The following is a 19725-nucleotide window of genomic DNA, read 5'->3' on the forward strand; positions in this document are numbered from 1 at the left end:
GGCAAACCCGAAAACTTCAGTGGAGACTGTGATGCTCTGACAAACTGATTTCTAGGATAAAACTGCAGCCAAGCAATGTTGCTTTGCTTAGGATGAACAGGAAATAGTAAAATTATTTTAATATCAATTGAAACCTTCATAAAAACAAACAAACAAACAAACAAAAAACAAAAAAAACCCCAGCCCTGATTATTCCTGTTCCATGGCATTATTGCTTTGGAACAGGGAAAACTGGCAGAAGGTCAAAAGGGAAGCGCTATGAAAGGAAGAGTACAAACTTCTACTGCAAATGACATTTTGCATTGTTGAAGTAGGAAAACAAAGTCTCACAAAGAAATCATATTAGTGTACAGTATTTATTACCTTCTATTAATCTGAAGTCAATCATTTTGATATGACTAATTCTGAAATAAACAGATATTTTTAAATACATATGAAGAAAAGAGGCTTTAACAGAAGAGTATTTAGTTGATCTGCACTCTTAATCTACATGCAAGATACACCGATCAAATATTGTACAGTTCCTTACATGTTACACCGGTCCATTATTAAGCACAAATTCTGAGGGTGAAAGCAGGGAGAAAAGAAGTAAGTTTTTCAAGTAGCCCTTTTATTAAAAAAGAGCAACATCTATATATTAAGCCAATGTATTTCTCTCTGACTTTGATATTACTTACAGTATACATCTCTGCAAAATATACAGCTCACCAATGATACACAAACAAGTGGCCCTTTATTAAGGGCATGTAACAAAAGAAAAGAAAAAAAGGAAGAAATACAACAGAAAATAATTCTACAGATTAGAAAAGTCATATTTTAGAACATTATGCCACTTCAGCGTGCCTCCAATGCTGGTAAGAAAGGTCATGCATAATGCTTTTTAAGAGAATGTTGTCATTAGTCCATGAGAGATTTGTCTGCATGCTTCACGTGAACAGAAAAAGGTACAAGCCACAGGGAAAGGTAGCTTTCTCCAGTTATCTTTTAGGCCTGTCTATGTCATCAATAGTGGCTAGCAGCTTCTGTCTTGCCTTTTTGTTGATGTGGGAGCCCAGACAGACATTCACCAGATTGGTCAACTGCTTAGTGGAATATTCCTGGCAAATGAAAGCAAATCATGTTATGGCAGAATAAAACATGAGACGAACATTGAAAATTAACCTCAGGCATAAAACTATGGATTTTCAGCTGACAGAAGCAGTCAGTATGCAACGGAGATTTAAAGTGGTATTTAAGTCAAGTCTGGATAGTTTACACAGTGGAGGCAGAGGACAAAACTGTATTTTGCTATATGGGGGATTATAACAGAAAACGCTTACAACTTTAATAGTGCTGGACTGAGTTCACAGAAAGTAATTCTGTGAATACATATGTATATAAATCAAGTTTTAATGTATTTTCGATACGTTGGGCAGTATCGCACACACACAGTATGCTAGAGATTGGAAGGGACCTCAAAAGATCATCTAGTCCAATCCCCCTGCCGGAGCAGGAACACCTAGATAATGTTACACAGGAATGTGTCCAGGCGGGTTTTGAATGTCTCCAGGGAAGGAGACTCCACAACCTCCCTGGGCAGCCTGTTCCAGTGTTCCGTCACCCTCACTGAGAAGAAGTTTCTTCTCAAGTTTAAGTGGAACCTCTTGTGTTCCAGTTTGTACCCATTACCCCTTGTCCTATCATTGTTTGCCACTGAGTAGAGCCTGGCTCCATCCTCGTGACACTCCCCCTTTATATATTTATAGGCACTTATAAGGTCACCCCTCAGTCTCCTCTTCTCCAAACTATAGAGACCCAGCTCCCTCAGTCTTTCCTCATAAGGGAGATGCTCCACTCCCTTAATCATCTACGTTGCCCTGCGCTGGACTCTCTCCAGCAGCTCCCTGTCCTTCTTGAACTGAGGGGCCCAGAACTGGACACAATATTCCAGATGGGGTCTCACCAGGGCAGAGTAGAGGGGAAGGAGGACCTCTCTCGACCTACTAACCACCCCCCTTCTAATACACCCCAGGATGCCATTGGCCTTCTTAGCCACAAGGGCACAGTGTTGGCTCATGGTCATCCTGTCGTCCACTAGGACCCCCAGGTCCCTCTCCCCTACACTGCTCTCTAACAGGTCGTTTCCCAACCTATACTAGAACCTGGGGTTGTTCCTGCCCAGATGCAGGACTCTACACTTTCCCTTGTTATAGTTCATCAAGTTATTCCCTGCCCAGCTCTCCAGCCTGTCCAGATCTCGCTGGATGGCAGCACAGCCTTCTGGCGTGTCAGCCACTCCTCCCAGCTTAGCGTCATCAGCAAACTTGCTGACAGTACACTCAATTCCCTCATCTAAATCGTTGATGAATATATTAAATAATACTGGTCCCAGTACTGACCCTTGAGGCACTCCACTAGTTACAGGCCTCCAACTAGACTCAGCCCCATAGACTACAACTCTCTGGCTTCTCTCCTTCAGCCAGTTCGCAGTCCACCTCACTACCTGATCATCCAGACCACACTTCCTCAATTTAGCTGTGAGGATGCTGTGGGAGACTGTGTCAAATGCTTTGCTGAAGTCAAGGTAGACCACATCCACTGCTCTGCCATCATCCATCCACCGTGTTATTTCCTCATAAAAGGTTAAGAGATTGGTGAAACATGATTTCCCCCTGGTGAAGCCATGTTGACTGCCTCTCATAACCCTCTTATCCTTGATATGCCTTAAGATGGCACCAAGGATAAGGTGTTCCATCACTTTCCCAGGGATGGAGGTGAGGCTGACCGGTCTATAGTTACCCGGGTCCTCCTTCTTGCCCTTTTTGAAGACTGGAGTGACATTTGCTTTCCTCCAGTCCTCAGGCACCTCTCCCGTTTCCCAAGACTTGGTAAAGATGATGGAGAGCGGTCTAGCAATGACTTCTGCCAGTTCCCTCAGCACCCGCGGGTGCATCCCATCTGGACCCATGGATTTATGGATGTCCAGATTGCTCAACTGATCTCTAACCCATTCCTCATCGACTAAGGCAAACCGCTCCGTTGACCTGACTTCATCTAAGGTCTCAGGGGTACAGGGCTCTTCAGGACTGCCTGCAGCAGAGTAGACAGAGACAAAGAAGGCATTCAGTAACTCTGCCATCTCTGTATCTTCTGTCACCAGGGCACCCATCCCGTTCATCAGTGGGCCTACATTGCCTCTGGTGTTAGTTTTGTCTGCCATGTATTTGAAAAAGCTCTTTTTGCTGTCCTTGACCCTTCTCGCCAGGTTTAATTCTAAGGTTGCCTTAGTCCTCCTAGCTGCCTTCCTACATCCTCTAGCAGCAGCCTTATATTCCTCCCAAGTGGCCAGCCCCTCCTTCCATGACCTGTAAACTCTCCTCTTCCACTTGAGCATACCCAGCAATTCCCTATTTAGCCACGCAGGTCTCTTGGCCCTCTTCCCTGACTTCCTACGTGTCGGGATGCTCCGATCTTGAGCACGGAAAAAGCAGTCCTTGAATGTCAACCAACTATCTTGGGCCCCTTTACCTTCAAGCAGCCTTGCCCATGCGATTTCCCCTAGCAATTGCTTGAAAAGGCCAAAGTTTGCCCTGCTAAAGTCCAGGGTTGCAATTCTACTTGCTATTCTACTAGTCCTACCACACAAGATCCTGAACTCCACCATCTCGTGGTCGCTGCAACCAAGGCAGCCCTCAACCCTTACTGCTTCAACCAGATCCTCCTTGTTAGTGAGGATGAGATCCAGCAGCGCTCCTCTCCTGGTCGGCTCATCCACCATTTGCAGGAGGAAGTTATCATCCATACACTGGAGGAACCTCCTGGACTGTGGCTGGGTTGCCGAGTGGTCCTTCCAGCAAACATCAGGGAAGTTAAAATCCCCCACGACGACCACGGCCTGTGACTGTGAGGCCGCTCTCAGCTGCCTGTAGAAGGCCTCGTCAACTTCCTCACCCTGATCTGGTGGTCTGTAACAGACACCTACAACAGTATCCCCCCTGCCAGCCTGCCCCTTAATTCTCACCCACAGACTCTCAACTCGCTCGTCATCTGTCCCTGGACAGAACTCGGTGCATTGTAGTTGCTCCCGCACATAAAGAGCAACCCCACCACCCCTCCTGGCTGGCCTGTCTTTTCTGAAAAGGACATAGCCCTCCATGACTATATTCCAGTCATGTGAGCTGTCCCACCACGTCTCTGTAACTGCCACCAGATCATAGTCTCCTGACTTAACACAGGTTTCCAACTCCTCCTGCTTATTTCCCATGCTGCGCGCATTGGTGTACAGACATTCCAGGGAGTGAGCTGAGCACACTGATTTCACCCTAGGATTATAGGAGGCCTCCCAGTCTTCATTAATTCTGGAGCGCTGCCCCACTGGGGCAAGCCCAGCTACAACCCCATCCCCCTTCGAATCTAGTTTAAAGCTCTCCAAATGAGCCCTGCTAATTCGTGCCCCAGCATCCTTTTGCCTCTGTGAGACAAACCTTTCTCACTTGTCACTGTCCAGACTGGTGCCCTATAAAACCAGCTGTTATCAAAGAATCCAAAGCCCTGCCTGTAGCACCAGTCTCGAAGCCAATCGTTTATGAACTGAATCTTCCCATTGCTTCCCACATCATCAGTGGAAGATGGAAGGAGTGAGGAGAAGATCACTTGAGCCCCAGACTCTTTCACCATCCGCCCCAAGGCCCTGTAGTCTTTCTTCATCCCCCTCAGACTGCGGGAAGCAGCTTCCTCCTCACCTGTCTGGAAGACCAGCAGCGGGTAGTAGTCTGTCGGGTGCACCAGGTTGGGGAGCGCCCTGGTGATATCCCTGATCCGGGCTCCAGGCAGACTACACACTTCCCTATGATAAGGGTCAACTCTGCATATCGGGCCCTCTGTTCCTCTCAGAAGGGAATCCCCTACTACAATGACCCTTCCTTCTTTCTTAACAGAGGCATGCAAATAGGATAAATTTTTTTACTCTTTTTACATTTTTCTAAACAAACTGTGATGAAAGTTAATCATCTTTTTTTAACTTCTCAGCTCCAATAAACTTCTAAATACTTCTGTCTACAGGTTTTCCAAACAACGTTAATTTCAGTACATGATAAAGGAAAAAAATGGCAAAAAAGGTCAAGACTACAATTCTTAACACCTGACAAAACACCACATTTGGCAGTACTACCTTTATACACAACACCATCAAAAACATAGCTTCCACCAGTAGATTTAAACAAGAGTTTTTCCACACAGGTCACCAAACAACAGCTCACAAGCTCTCTTGTGGCTCCAGGTAAAACAAGGAAAACTATATTAAAGATGTATTTCATTCATCTATCTCTAACATGATTTCAAGTAATCCCAAAATACGGATCTCAAAGTGGTCCATTTTAAAGGACTTTTCACTTCAACAATGGGCAGCTCCAACAGCATGTGACTATTACTTATACAGTCCTGTTATAATTGTTAGGTTATGCTATCATGAAAACATGCTAAATGCATTCAAAACACAAATGCAGTCTCATCTTGGACAGCAATGTTATGCAGTATTATTAAGTGAAGGAAGAATAAGCTCTTATCTAGAAAAAAGGTCTTATCCATTGTGCTTTACAATTTAGTTTAAGCAATCTACTCCTAAAGGTGAAGTAAAACTTCCTCGTGTGGTTTCAAACCATACTTTTTGATGATCAAGATGTGGACTTTGGCATGTTCCGAACAGCACACAAACGTTTTAAACTTAATTTTGCTCTACTTCTCTATATTTTTTGACAGTAAAAGAATGCAAATTTAACTCTTACTTTATGTTCTTTTATCCAGCATTCCATGTCATTTTCTGTTAGGTAGTACGCTTTAATGTAGGTCTCCACAAACTCTTTATCTGGAATAGGTCTAATGTCTGTTAACTTCTCTAGTTTCATTAAGAATTGTTGAAAGTCCAGTTGCATCAAGGCACGTCCTTCATTGCTGCACTTCTTTACATTGGCGTAACTGAAAAGAGAAACACAGTGGAAAGTAAAACTTCAAAGGAATTAAAAATGAATGTTACTTCTCAAAGTCGTTTAACTTAGTATTTCAAGCATTGAGGAGGAACATAACTATGGTTTTAAGTTAAAAGCATACAAGAACTTCTCTCAGAATGCCTGATGAAGGGTTTTATTTACATTAGTACAATGTTTTAGCCCCACTCATAGACTAGAGCCGCATTGTACCCATTGATACTTAAAAAAAACCCACCACCATCCCACACCAAAAGCCACTAAAAATCCTACATTGGACAACTTACTAGAAGTGGGTTAAAGGAAATTAAATCAGTGCTGATCAGTGCACTAGACAGTGGCGTCAAGTGATCAATGTCCACTGAAGTCTGAAACGTAACACACAGCTTTAAGAATGGTCCCCAGGAGCTTACTGAATCAACAGTGAACAACATCAGAGAAAGGCACAAAGCTGTTTGTTCAAAAACACCCAGAACAACCAGAGGATAAAGGGTGGCGGCACTGGCTGATCTCTGTGAAAGATTAATGTTTTAATGAGAGTAGATTGGCAGAAAACTGGCGACAGGTTTGAGCTCAAAGAAGAAACAGCAGATGAGCTTAGAGCAGGGTAACACCAGGAAGGATTACAATGGGGTGTTAGGCAGCAAATCAGGAAAATTATTTTTGCAGTTTTTAAATGGATAAGAAATTGCATTTGTAAAGATCAAAGGAAATGACACTGCAATGCCCTTAGCAGTGCCAATTTCAACTCTGTACAGGAAATAAAAAAGCTTTGGTATGAGGCACAGCGTATTGATAGACTTAATCCAGCCCACCACTGGACAATGATTCTCAATAGGACATACTGAAGTACTTCAAGAAGCCAGATGGAAAACAGGAAAGAACACAGAACTAGGAGATAGGGCAGGGCAAAATTTAAAGGCACAGGACAAATCGTATCAGAAAGGTATTCCCAGTCCACTCTGACCAGACAGTGAAATGTTTAGGTGAAAGAAAAGGTGAAAGTTTCATGCTTAGTCACAAGCAGGAACCAAAAATGCAGTGTGGAGCAAGACATATGAGTGATGATGTTTGGAGCTAAGAACTAAGTGATTTGTGAACAATGCAGTCACGAAAGATGAGTAACATTGTCAAGAAAAAGAAACAAGTCCAAAACAGGCACAAGGGTTGGGGCATAGTGACTAATGGTGCTACCCACTTGAAAGGAAAAGGGCCAGGGGGTGAAGAAAGATGCTTTTGTTCCACTTTGACTTGAGGCACAATAAACAGAAAACAAAATTTCAAAACGAGAAGACAGTTGTATAGGTCATGTCAGACAAGGGAACCCAGAAGCCAGAGGGAGTTTCATGGCTGGATTTAGTCTCCCTGAAAAATGAAATTGATCTCTTAAGAGACTGCAACAGGATGATGGCATAAAAAGAAATGGGCATGAGTATAAAAATGATCATTTCATGGAAGCAGTGGAAGCTGTCGATCCTCAACAGACAGCTAACATTTGGAGAAACAGCATGTTGTTGAGGTCCTAAATTAGACCAGACAGCAGGAGAGTGGGATGGAAGGTAGTAAAATAGGTAGTAAGGAGTGCAAAGGGTAAAGATAACCAAGAAAGAAATATGGAAACATATGCAGAAGGAGTGGAAGACAGCATGTATTCTATAATGCAGAAGTAGTTGCGATGAGAGCCCAGACATATGTAGCAAGGCGACAAGGACACAAAAATAAATACAGTGGATGAAAAGACTACAATACTCAGGCTCCAATACTGACTCTGAAAAGACTGGGTCACTGATTAAGGAGGGAGGGATGGGCAAGGTGTAGCAGTTCTTGATTAAGGTGCTTGAGCCTCTATTGATCAAGCCAACTAAGACACCTCTCTGCTTCTGGTGAATTTGGAAAAATCCTGCTTTGTGGCTATTCTAAAATAACTGTTCAGGTTGACAACTCCATCCTTCTTCCTGGCAAAGACAAATGGCATCACCATAGAGATACTGACAATTACACTTCAACATTCTTCTTTGTTCTGTCGGGAAATTACAATTTTCATATAGAAGTTTCTTTGAAAGAAAAATACGTTGTTTCAAATGCTTCAGTAAAACACTCGGTGTCATTCTTCATCAGTATGCAGGTACTTTAAACATTCCCTTTAAACTTAATGCTGTACCAGACTCCATGAAACAACTGCTTAAGGACTATGTTACGGCTTGGTATTTTTTAGGCCTCCAAAAGCACAAGAACTTACCAGTGCACTACAAAATTAGAACTTTCAATTGCATAAAATAGACATTATCATTATGGACATATTTACCCAAAAGCAAGAGTTTCATGAACTGCTTACCCTTCCACAAGAGTTCTATTGGCCAAGCGTATGCAGTGCTCCCAAAGGATGTTGGAGACTGGCAGAGGAATACGGACTCTCTTAGACACCTCGTTCAACCTTCTGTTAAATTCTTCAAACTCCTGATGAAACATGAAAGATTCCTTTAGCTTAAAAGGGATCATACTCTATACATCCCTAACAACCACAACAAAGAATTAAAAATGCACATGAAAGAGCATACTGAAAAGTAAGAACAAAGCAGAGAAGCTTAATGGGCACAGACTGCAGAGACAAGCTTAACATACGAAGTAGAAAGCATACCACTTTCTAGTATATCATTCACATTACCTCAAGTAATACTGCTCTGTTCCCCAGAGGTGCAGTTTGCCCAGAAACTTACACCTCTGAAAATTAACCCAGTAGCTAATCCTTCAAATGCCATTTTCATTGCTTCACTCCCTAAATTCATCTTTAACTTTTTTAAAGTCAATATACAGCCACTAAAGAAAATTCTTCTTTATCCTTCTAAATACCCACCCCCATCAGCTTTCAAACAGAAGCTCAGAAATATCGTAACCACTTCTCATTCTTCAACCTTTCACATTAGATAAGTTCCCTGGTGCTTTAAAAGGAGCTGAGAGCACCCACTGAAGAGTCCAAATCTTAACTGTTCAAAAGCATACTGCAACACAAGATAACAATTCAGGTTGAGAGAAGGCACCTGTTTCCACATGAAACATCAACAGCCTGGATAGATTTGAGCTGTTACTATGAGTGATACACTAGTCACAACTGAACGTAATTACTGCTACTGTAATTTTGTGACTTACACCAAGCGAAATAAGTCTGCTGCAAGTGACTAATGCCTCTGCCATTTTAAAAAGGTATCAAACACTCTCCCCCTGCCTCTCAAAAATCCAGTATGTGAAAAATATCAGGATGGAATCTCAGCAATCAGTTTAACCTAGTATCTGACCACATAATTGATGCTTAACACAAATTCTCTAAAAGAGGAATTTGGCAAGAGAAAGCAGGGTACCACAACGGTATGCAACCCATTCCTGAAGATGAAGGTGCCTAACACTCCATGCTAATGAATTTCTTGAACAATTCTCTTTCCCCACTTCATTTGCTTCCATACATATTATGGCTCTAAATACAGAATCTCATGTAACTGTAGACATGGCTAAAATAAGTTTGTTTTTAAATTAAGCATTGTGCTGACATCTGACACTCCTGGAGTTCCAGGGTACACAGCAAATGACTTACTGCTCAGCAGTAATCTCAAACCTTCTGTAGCAACCATTATTAGCTATATAACGCAGAAGCCAGAAATGGTTTTAAATGGTATTAGCCCTGACTGTCCTGAAGCAAATTCTTCAGCAGTTCCACATCCATGAAAGGAGAAAGTTCTACTGCAAAGACCAAATGTTTTAAGCACAAACTGATTTCAAAAAGCCATGGCAGCATATAGAATGGTAATCACAAATATTCAGTCAAATTCAGTGCAATAATACATCCTCTAACAGATTCTTCCTTCTTTGCATTGTTTTATTTTAAGCAGAGAACAGCTACAAAGTACCAAGGTGTAATCAAACTTGCTATTCAGCACAGATTCACAACTTTTTCTCTGATATATACTTCACACAACCTTAAAATATTTTTTCAGCTTCTGTGTAAGAATTAGTGTAATTCTACCACTGCCAGAACTTCCTTTTAACGACCTTTAGAAACATCATTTAGGCACATAGAAAAGGATGAGAGAGGGATTCTTCCAAGAACAGGTTCTGTATGTGTAAGACACAGCAACTGTAAAGCCACTTCTACTGAATGCAATTAAGAAGCTGGGTGAACAACTTCCCTTCTACCTTCCTTTTCAAATGCTAACTTCTGAATACAGCAACTTCAATTGGATAGTGCACAGTCATTCTCAGTTCCGGTCTGACCTATAGTCCCCATGATCTCAAAGATAACCACTAACATTATGCAGAACAGCAAATAGCCTTTGTTAAAAAAAAAACACAAACAAACAAGCAAAACCCATCTTCCACTGATCCCCCAACCCCTCCCAAAAACCCCAAACCATCCCTACCCTACAGAAAAACCCAAACAAAAAACAGTATCTCAGGTCACTGAAGTTTCCTCACTGCTGCTCTGGCTATGACACATACATCTACCATTCAAGACTAAGACAGGAAACTCATTAAACTTTTATGGTCACTTTCAACTACCATGCAGTCAACAAATCATCACTGAAGCAATCTGCTAGCAGCAAGAACAATAAAAATTCTGGACTGACCTGCTTTTAACAAATTCCCATTTGTCAGGACGCTGTATTGCTTTAACCATGCTACCTTCACAGTTTTAGTGAAGTATTACAGCAATTTAATGTTTACATAAACTCTTGCACGCTGTTTCCCAGAAAGTACTCACCTTTAAAAGAGCATCTACATATATATTGTGTTGTGACATGATTTCCTTCACATCCCATTTCACATTAGCCATGAGAAGCAGCATTTGTTCATAATCAATTGCTTTAGCAGCAACAATCCAATAAACAGGTTTACGTAGCTCACTGGCAGTTGACACTGTCTGAAACAGAAGAGAAATAAAATTCAATTCAGTAAATTTCTGGCTAATAAAAGCAATATATAACTCAAATGTATAAGTATTTGCACCATATTGTACAAGTTTGAAACTTCTTCTACAAAGTTTCAAACCTTTTGTTTAAAAATCAGCTGTGAATTACACAATTCTGACCTGAGAATAGAACTGTTGAAGAAAAGGCTTCTTGGCAGCTGGCATCACCGCATCAAGATGAGGCTGAAGACACTCAAACTGCTCAGCCAGAAATACCCTTTGAAAGCAAAGAAAATGTAACATTTGGCATGTCTCTGTACAACTTTTACTCTACAGTTGACATATTTGCCAGTAATGATATGTAACCTTGGAATATTTAGTCCTAACCATAACAATATATCAGCAAGTATCCTCAATTCTGTCAATTTTAAAATATAACTGCAAACAAGAAAATGCATGAATAAAGACACTAACGCTTGAATACCAACAATTCATATTTCTGTTTTACGCAGGATACACTGCAAAGCTCTGATCCAAATAGTAAAGTCAGTGGAAAAGTGTCCCGTAATTGCCATACTGTAGGGCAGTCAGTATCAATATTAACAAATCTATGTCAGAATTCGAAAATAGCGTTCCTCATTACATATATATAAGGCAATCTCTCAAAGATAGAATATGAGATCACATTCTTTCTCAGGGGTAGCATTGGTTAATAACATCATAACAAAAAATAAATTTCTAACTAAATTCTAACTATTCTTGACCAAATAAAACCTATTTTGTGAGTTTTGTGTTACTTGCTAGTTATAATCTCCTCTTCATAGGTACATTTCCACACATTGCAAAGAACATTGCAATCCAAGCCAAACCAATATGAACTAAGCAGTTCTGAGTCTCAGCCATCACCATTTGAGGACTTAATATAAGGTTTACATGAACCATACACATTAAATACTCCCATCAGCCTCTTTAAAATTAAACTTTTCTCTTGTTAGATTTGGCCTTGTACTGTCACAAATTACTGGACCAGCTGCAGTAAAATTTCATTGCTCATGCTTGCAGGTGGTTAGACCAGATGGTTAGGCTCCACTACCTTTAATTAAGAAATTACCTCTATCACTCATATTTAAAATCACATTGAGACGCAGGAATTTTTGACCTCTCGAGAATGTTTTGGCTTGTAATCACAATCTCTTAAACAATCCATAGCTTCCAGTGACCACAAAATGCAATGTATAGTAAATAACCTACAAAGACTCCGTGGCCACCACTCTCTCTGCCAAACCATACAGCGAATTGCGAGATGTCAAAATTACAAGATGACTGAGATGTGGGCTTGGCACCTTCTCCTTTCTCTCTTCAGCAGCTGTGAGAGTTCCTGTGGGATCAGCAGAGATGTCCTAAAACAAAGAATTAAACAAATGAAAAACCACAAAGACGGCAAGAATGGCTCCAGCTGAGCAGTTTCAGATGACAGATCAGATGAAGGAATGGTTCTAATTCTAAGTTGTAATTTTAATCAAGCCTGAATGAAAAGAATTTTCTATTTGAACTGTGTGGTGTTTAAACAGGTGGAAAAAAATCATCTCATGCAGGTCAGTATTTAAGGGGAAAGAAAAAAAGGCACAGAACAAAATTCTTACTCCACCTTCTTGCTCATACAGGCTTTAGCCCAACTGCCTACTGGGAGACTGACTTCTCACCCTCAGAAATCATATCTTCAATTTGACAGCAACCAAATAAGGCAACAAATCAAAGGAGTATTACTTATACATGAGCTTTACTGTTTATGTGAGCTGCAGCTAACTGGAGTAAAATACAAATGATGTTTCTAAACAAGTTCTCATTCCATAAAAACTTCTATCCTGCAAACATCTCAAATGTAAAATGCAAGGAAATATTCATAGCAGAGGAAAAGAATCTGTAATAAGAAACAGGTTACAGCTGTTGTAAAACTAAAAACCAAACAACAAAACCCCAAACCAAAAACCAGGGAAAAAAAAACTGGGGGGAGGGGGGCAGAATGAGGGGGGTGACAAAGTGAAAAAAGCCTCACCTCTGCATTTGAGGAATATTAAGTACATGTTACAGCTAGAAGGGGAATCACAGAAGAAAGAAATTCCCAGAGCTATCATATTGGTCTAAGTAGATGTATAAACAGACACCCATCTGAAGCTTAGCTATTTACCAAAACCATATCAGTACATGAAAACATAAACGTAGTTCTGGCTTTAGACTAATCACTTATATCATGCTTACTGCTTACACAAAGGCTATAAAAATATAAGAAATACTATGAAACGAAGGTGATATAGAACCCAGAATACATAAAAAATAACATACATAACAAATTTGGGTAGTAACATAGGGACAAAGTAGTGCTAAAACTAATTTCTTCAAAAGCAAGATCAGCTGCACAACATGTCCGCTATAAAATAAGATATGAACACAACCAATATGACAACAATAATGCCTAATATGACATTTATGGTTCAACTCAAAAAAACAAATTAGCATAATTCTCAGATTGCTGTAAAACTGGACAAAGACAAAGTCAAAAACATGATAATAAATATAGCAGCTTTACAGTTTGGGTTTGGGTGTTTCTGGTGTTTTTTTTAATGGGGTGGTGGGTTTTTTGTTTTTTTTTTTGGGGGGGGGGGGGGGGGGGTGTTTTTTTTTTCCAGTTGGAGATAGAAATAAATTGCAGTGACATAATTAAAGAAGGAGGAGGAAAAATAGACTCAAGCTGACCACAACAGTCACCAGCAGTTTCTTCAGGCTTCACAGCAGTGAACAACTATGAGGAGTGCCATGAAATAGAGTATTTCTATTCACGCTTTTTAGACAGTTTTGCCTAAGAAGAAAAGGAGATCAGTGAGCATTAGAAACAACAATGGAACTAAGTCACTGTCTAACTCATTCTAAATACCAGGCTTGAGACAAGGAAAAATATGCATTGAAGATCTTGAAAAGCCAAGAGAAAAGGTACTGCACAGCTGACCAGCTGAAAAGCAAAAAAACAATAGGGAGGTTATTCTGGCAGCAAAATATCTGACAGATCCATTGTGATTATGCTGCAGCAATTAAAGGCAGGGCAGGCAAAAACAGATTATGTCAAAATGTGTAAAGACTTGGTGAGAATTTAAGTGATACAGAGTGAGCAGAAAGATCAACACTTTGCTGCTATAGACAAAGCAGCAACAGAATGTGTTTATTGCTTAGATGAAAACCAAGCCAAAAGTGACATTAAGAATATAAGACAAGTGGGGAAGATAACAGTGTCCAAGCTGTTGAAAATGGTTTGAAGTGTGGGGGAACAAAAAAAAAATAATCACAAGTTCCACTTTATCTTGAATTTTAGTTGACAGTTACCTCCTATCATATAACAGTCCGAGGCAACAGAGAGGTGGATTTCCTAAATCAGAAAGGCTCTTTCAGTTCTGCGTCTGCCAAAAATCTCAAACACAAACATAAAAATGGGTACAGCAGATGGAACAAAGCACAGACTGGGAAAGCAGAGTTCTCACTATCAAGGGTGAAGAAGTTATCTTCAGACTTCTAAGAAAAACCCCATCCCTATAATAGGTTACAGAAGCAGAAAACAGATAAACAGGGAGCCTTGAAGGATCTTCGCAGAAATTCTGACATTAAAACCAAAGACTGATGACTGAGCAATACCATCAACACATCATTTGAAGCGCTAAAAGATCTCACATAAAGAGATCAAGGAGCAGAAGAAAAGACTTCTAAAAGAAGCTTACAGTAAATACTATCAGATAAGTTGCACTGAGCACGGGAATGATTACAAAAGACTAGCCACATCACTGTGTTAGTTGAAAAATGAATTCTCTTTGTTCTGATCTGTGTTCAGGCTCAGCCAGATAAATCTGCAATTAAATAGGCCTGACATTTCACAATACCATGAAGTTTGCATTCTGCTGAGTCTATCAGAATGGTTTTGCAAGCCAAAAGGCCTGGGTATGTGCTAAAACTCATGTAACCTCTTCTAGTCAGCTCTGAAGATACCTACCTAGTACATCCACAAGCAGACTGCAGACAGGCAATAAAATCTAACCATCCAGGCATAACAGTCAATTCTCTAAAAATCCTGACTGAATCAAAGATACTCTTAACTACCAAAACCCACTCTTTATCTGCTTTCTCTTTTTCAAGTCATTCTCAAAAAGTTAACAAACAAACAAAAAGAAGATTTGAACTGTTTACACATTATCAAAAAAAAACCACCAAAACCTACAGCCCATCAACCAATTCTCTAGTCTTAGGAGACTGTTCTAAAGCTCTGTTCAGCCACAGAGCTGGGGGAGCAGTATCAGTGGTAAAGGTTTAAGCATCTTTGTTTCTTTCAAAGACTAATTACAAATTATGTAAAACCCAAATATTACAAAGACTTAATTTTGTATTTATGCACTCCAAAGTTGCCCATCACTTCAGTATTGAGATACACTTTAAACTTTTTCTTTTCTATCTCCCTGCTTCCTATGAAGCTAAATACCTTGTGAACCTTTTAAATGCTGAAGTCATGTTGCACCTGAAGACACAAAACGTGCATGAGACAACTGGCTAAGTCAAAGGGATACTAGGGTTCAACCAGGGAGTCAAACTCTAGTTCAAATCTACTGGCCAAACACAGTACAAGCATTTAATTCTCCTGGTTTGTTCCAATAAGAAAGTGGTGAAAAAGCATGTTGATAGCAAAAATGAAACCCAAGGAAATAGCCAGTGTGCCAAACCCCAAGAAAAGCACAAGATCACTCTGATGGGGCTTCCATAATGCATGTGTTTTTTTTCCTCCAGCCTTCATTAATAGAAATTATTAAATGACCATGTGGTTTTTGTCAAAAAACACATCCAAAACCTCAGTTAGATCAGTCCCACTGACTTCAGGAACAGAATTCAATAAAATCTGTGCAGAAATTTCTTGGATCTTTGCATTTCATACATTTCTTAGCATTCAAAATTAAGTGGCAGACTTCTGCATCAAAAAATACCAAAGGTTAGTGAGTTTATTGCTATCTCATCTAGCCTAATGCAACAAGGCCTCTATCAGGAATCACTCTGTGTTGATAGACAACTTAGAAATAAGCTATTAACTATGCCTCAGAAAATAAGTATCAGAAGAGCCTCTGCACAAAAGCACACACGCTCTCAGACCCATGGGAACCCAAACCACTACCTTACAAACTCACGTAAGCAAATCTGGTACATTCACACACATTTTTACTGCAGCATTTTTCTTATCCAAAGAAAGATTTTCAGTAGGAGCTGATGATGATTCCCAGGCGCTCAACTGTAACTCTGTGGACACCTGCAGTTCTCTGGGACTAGGAATCAGCCCAAGCTTTGGGTGCCCAGCAAGAAGAGCCTGAAGGGACTAAAATGAGATGGCTCAATGATTGCCCAAAGAGAGACAAAGCAATTGCCAAAGCCCAGAAAACTTATCCAAGGAAGTAAGTTGGAAAGCTTCACTAAATCATTCCAGTCTACTTGGGTAATACAGTCAAGCAAATAAATAGGAAGTTATATCAAGAGCTCTAGATTAATAATGTGAAGAAGCAAAACAGTTGCAGAAGTCCAAGTATGTTTTCAAAGTGCTTTTCATGACAGAACTTCCTTTTGTATACAGAAAGTTCTTACCCCTTGACAAGCAATTCACACAACATATTGTCATTATGTATGTTGTACACATCTTTCTAGGGAAAAACAAACAAATATATAAATAAATCACAAATTGTCCTTTTTCCTTCAGGCTTTTTTCTTTGAAGGAGCAGGAGACCAAGCAAGGACTGTAAAAGTTGGAGAAATTATCTTCGATTAAACAAGACTTCACTAAGAATCACAGCCCACAGCTACCATTTCAGTGAGGAGCTTAGCTATGTATTTAGGAGCAGCGTCCTGCACTAGGCACTGCCATGTCGAGTAAAGAATCCCACAGCCAAGACTCTTCAGAGCTTGCCATTGGGATGCTAAACCAGGATATAAAACGGTATATGTCCACGCAGGACTATGTGCTGACATTTTAAATAAAACCAAATTGCCTGTTTCCAGAACTGGGATTAGTGTAACTGAGCCATACCGTTCCACAGCATTGAAAGGTCAAAGCCAAAACTGGGCGGAAAGACAAGCACAAAGAAAAAAAGCTTTCCTCTCAATCCTTATCTTATTTGTACAGATGAAAAATCTACATTTTCCATGTCTGCACCTTAGATCTCTAAGCTACTGTCTGCCAAAAGATATATACTTTAAGGGGGAAAAAGCCCAAAAGCTAAAGCAAAAGCAGAACCTAAAATACATTAACTGATACTTCTTCATACCAGTGATTCCTCCCTCCTACTCTTCTATGCATTGCATTGCAATGCTTATATACTGTTTTACTGCAGTGATTTATTTTCTACTGCTGTAGGGCACAGTAACTCTGACAAACTTCATTTTAAATCTCAGTTTTACTTGATCAATCCAGTTTGCAATGAAATATTTATGAGTATTCCACGGTTATCTGCCCAAAAATCTCACTTTTGGAAGCAGCAGTATCATTCAAGGCAGTTATTTGCATACACAGGACATTCACAAACATCTAGGTAACGGCAGTACCATGACTACGTTACATTTTGTGAAGATAAGGAAGCTGCTTAGAGACAGATACAGCAAGGAATCAGAAGTAGAAATTTCCCTTCCGAATCACTAGTTATCTTAGATCACATAAATTTGATTGATGCCTTGTACCTACTTTGGGGCTTACTGGTCTCAACAGACTAATACAAACATTACTGTTGCAAAACCACATTCCTGTTAGAAATTACAAAGACCAAATGTGTGTAGGTATCTCTACATACCCCAGTCAGCAGAACTATCAGTGAGGAGATGTAGGCGGCTCAGAAAAAGGCACTTGTTTTGATGTATTTTGCCTAACCAAAACCCCACCTTAGCATTATAGTGAGGCTGAAAATATAGCACTTCCTCCCCTTTTCATTTTTCTCTTTCTGTTTTCCTTTTAATACATCCTACTGGTATGAATGAAACACAGCTTGCAGAATGCTATTTCTGGATCCAAATTATTAGCTCTGAAGCTGCTGCATAGGAGAAATCTGTGCTGAAGCTATTTTGCACTAGCTGTGGAAAGGCCTGAATATGAAGTTCAGATACACAATATGAAATTCAGTACAACATAGCCAAACAAATCTTTAAAAGTCATATGGTTCTCTTACCTCTTAGAAATTAAACTGCACACTTTAATACTCAAAGTGCTTGTATTTTTTATCCTTTTGAGTTAGCCTACAAGTATTTTGTTAAGGCAAAGGCAAGTAGCTTAGACACAGAAAACTAGTTAATCGCTAAGCTCCTAGCACACTTCCAGTGTAAGTAAATATAACTTAACTATAAGAAAGCAAATAAAGACAGTTTAGCTAATTAGTAGGACCCTTTAACTTTTTTTTAACTAAACCTATTTCATTTATACATAAAAAATGGTGCCATAGTTAGGGGTTTGGGTATTTAGAACATGGGACTCAATTTGGGAGGCCAGGCCTACTGGAGGCTAATGGAGCTAGTCTGAACGAAAGGGAAGAGGAGTTTTGGTAGGAGGCTTGCCAGACTGGTCAAGAAAGCTTTAAACTAGATGTGTTGGGGGAGGGGGGCATCGATTCATCCCAACACTGCCAGTCAGTTGCCAGCACCTACAATAAATGCTTGGAACAACGTAGAGATATTCCAGCCAATGAGCCGGCTTCATTTGGAGCTTGGCTCAGATGCCTCTATACAAGTGCCCATAGCATGGGGAACAAACAAGAGGAATTAGAGATGTGTGCACGTGTACAGCGGTATGATGTAATAGGCTTCACAGAAACATGGTGGGATGGCTCCCAAGGCTGGAGTGTTGGAATGGAAGATTACAGGCTCTTTAGGAAGGACAGGCCTGGCAGGAGGGGAGGGGAAGTGGCCCTTTACGTTAGGGATAGGCTGGAGAGTATGGAACTCTGTCTGGGGACAGGTGAGCAGTCCACAGAGTTTGTGGGTCAGGGTTAAAGGGATCTGCTACAGACCGCCTGATCAAGGAGAACCTGCGGATGAAGCACTATAGACAGATAGGAACAGCTTCATGCTCACAGGCCCTTGCTCTCATGGGGGACTTCAACCACCCTGATACCTGCTGGGGCGATGGTACAGCCCGGCATGAACAATCCAGGAGGTTCCTCAATGGTGTGGAAGACAACTTCCTTCCAGGAACCCAGGGACCAGGTTAGGAAAGCTAAGGCCCAGTTAGAATTAAACTTGGCGAGGGATGTGAAAGATAACAGGAAAGGATTCTATAGGTACATTACAAATAAAAGACAGAGTAGGGACAACGTGGGCCCTCTCCAGAAGTTATCAGGAGAACTGGCTACCCCAGTTTTGGAGAAGGCTGAGGTTCTGAATGACTTATTTGCCTCAACCTTCCCCAGCAAGTGCTCTGACCACACCACCCAAGTCTTGGAAGGCAGACGCAGGCACTGTGAGAATGAAGACCTTAGGCCCACCACAGGAGAAGATCTGGATTGAGACCATCTTAAGAACCTGAATGCGCACAAGTCCATGGGACCCGATGAGATCCATCCGTGGGTCCTGAAGGAGCTGGCGAATGAAGCTGCTAAGCCACTGGCCATAATATTTGAAAAATCATGGCAGTCAGGTGGAGTTCCCGATGACTGAAAAAAGGGAAATATAACCCCCGTTTTCAAGAAGGGGAAATTACAGAGGCGTCAGTCTCACCTCTGTGCCTGGCAAAATCCTGGAGCAGGTTCTCCTGGAAGGCATGCTAAGGCACATGAAAATCAACAAGGTGCTTAGTGACGGCCAGCATGGCTTCACTAA

At 40.7% G+C, this 19725-nt stretch overlaps 1 protein-coding gene across 2 annotated transcripts in view; it reads right to left on the bottom strand.

The window, feature by feature from the left end:
- Nucleotides 1-337: 337 nt before the first annotated feature.
- Nucleotides 338-19725, bottom strand: part of VPS50 (VPS50 subunit of EARP/GARPII complex) — an 89778-nt gene continuing 70390 nt past the window's right edge. For both annotated transcript variants that reach the window (XM_062605062.1, XM_062605063.1), the window contains 6 exons: nucleotides 12109-12257; nucleotides 11038-11134; nucleotides 10711-10869; nucleotides 8296-8417; nucleotides 5763-5952; nucleotides 338-1097 (listed from right to left, as the gene is read on the bottom strand). In XM_062605062.1, coding sequence (XP_062461046.1) covers nucleotides 978-1097; nucleotides 5763-5952; nucleotides 8296-8417; nucleotides 10711-10869; nucleotides 11038-11134; nucleotides 12109-12257 — 837 coding nt within the window. In that variant the 3' untranslated portion in view covers nucleotides 338-977. The remainder of the gene's footprint in view (nucleotides 1098-5762; nucleotides 5953-8295; nucleotides 8418-10710; nucleotides 10870-11037; nucleotides 11135-12108; nucleotides 12258-19725) is intronic.

The sequence above is a fragment of the Pezoporus occidentalis genome, unplaced genomic scaffold (assembly GCF_034315485.1).
Source record: "Pezoporus occidentalis ecotype Australia unplaced genomic scaffold, CSIRO_AGI_Poc_V1 ctg9, whole genome shotgun sequence".
In the NCBI taxonomy this organism is placed as follows: Eukaryota; Metazoa; Chordata; class Aves; order Psittaciformes; family Psittacidae; genus Pezoporus; species Pezoporus occidentalis.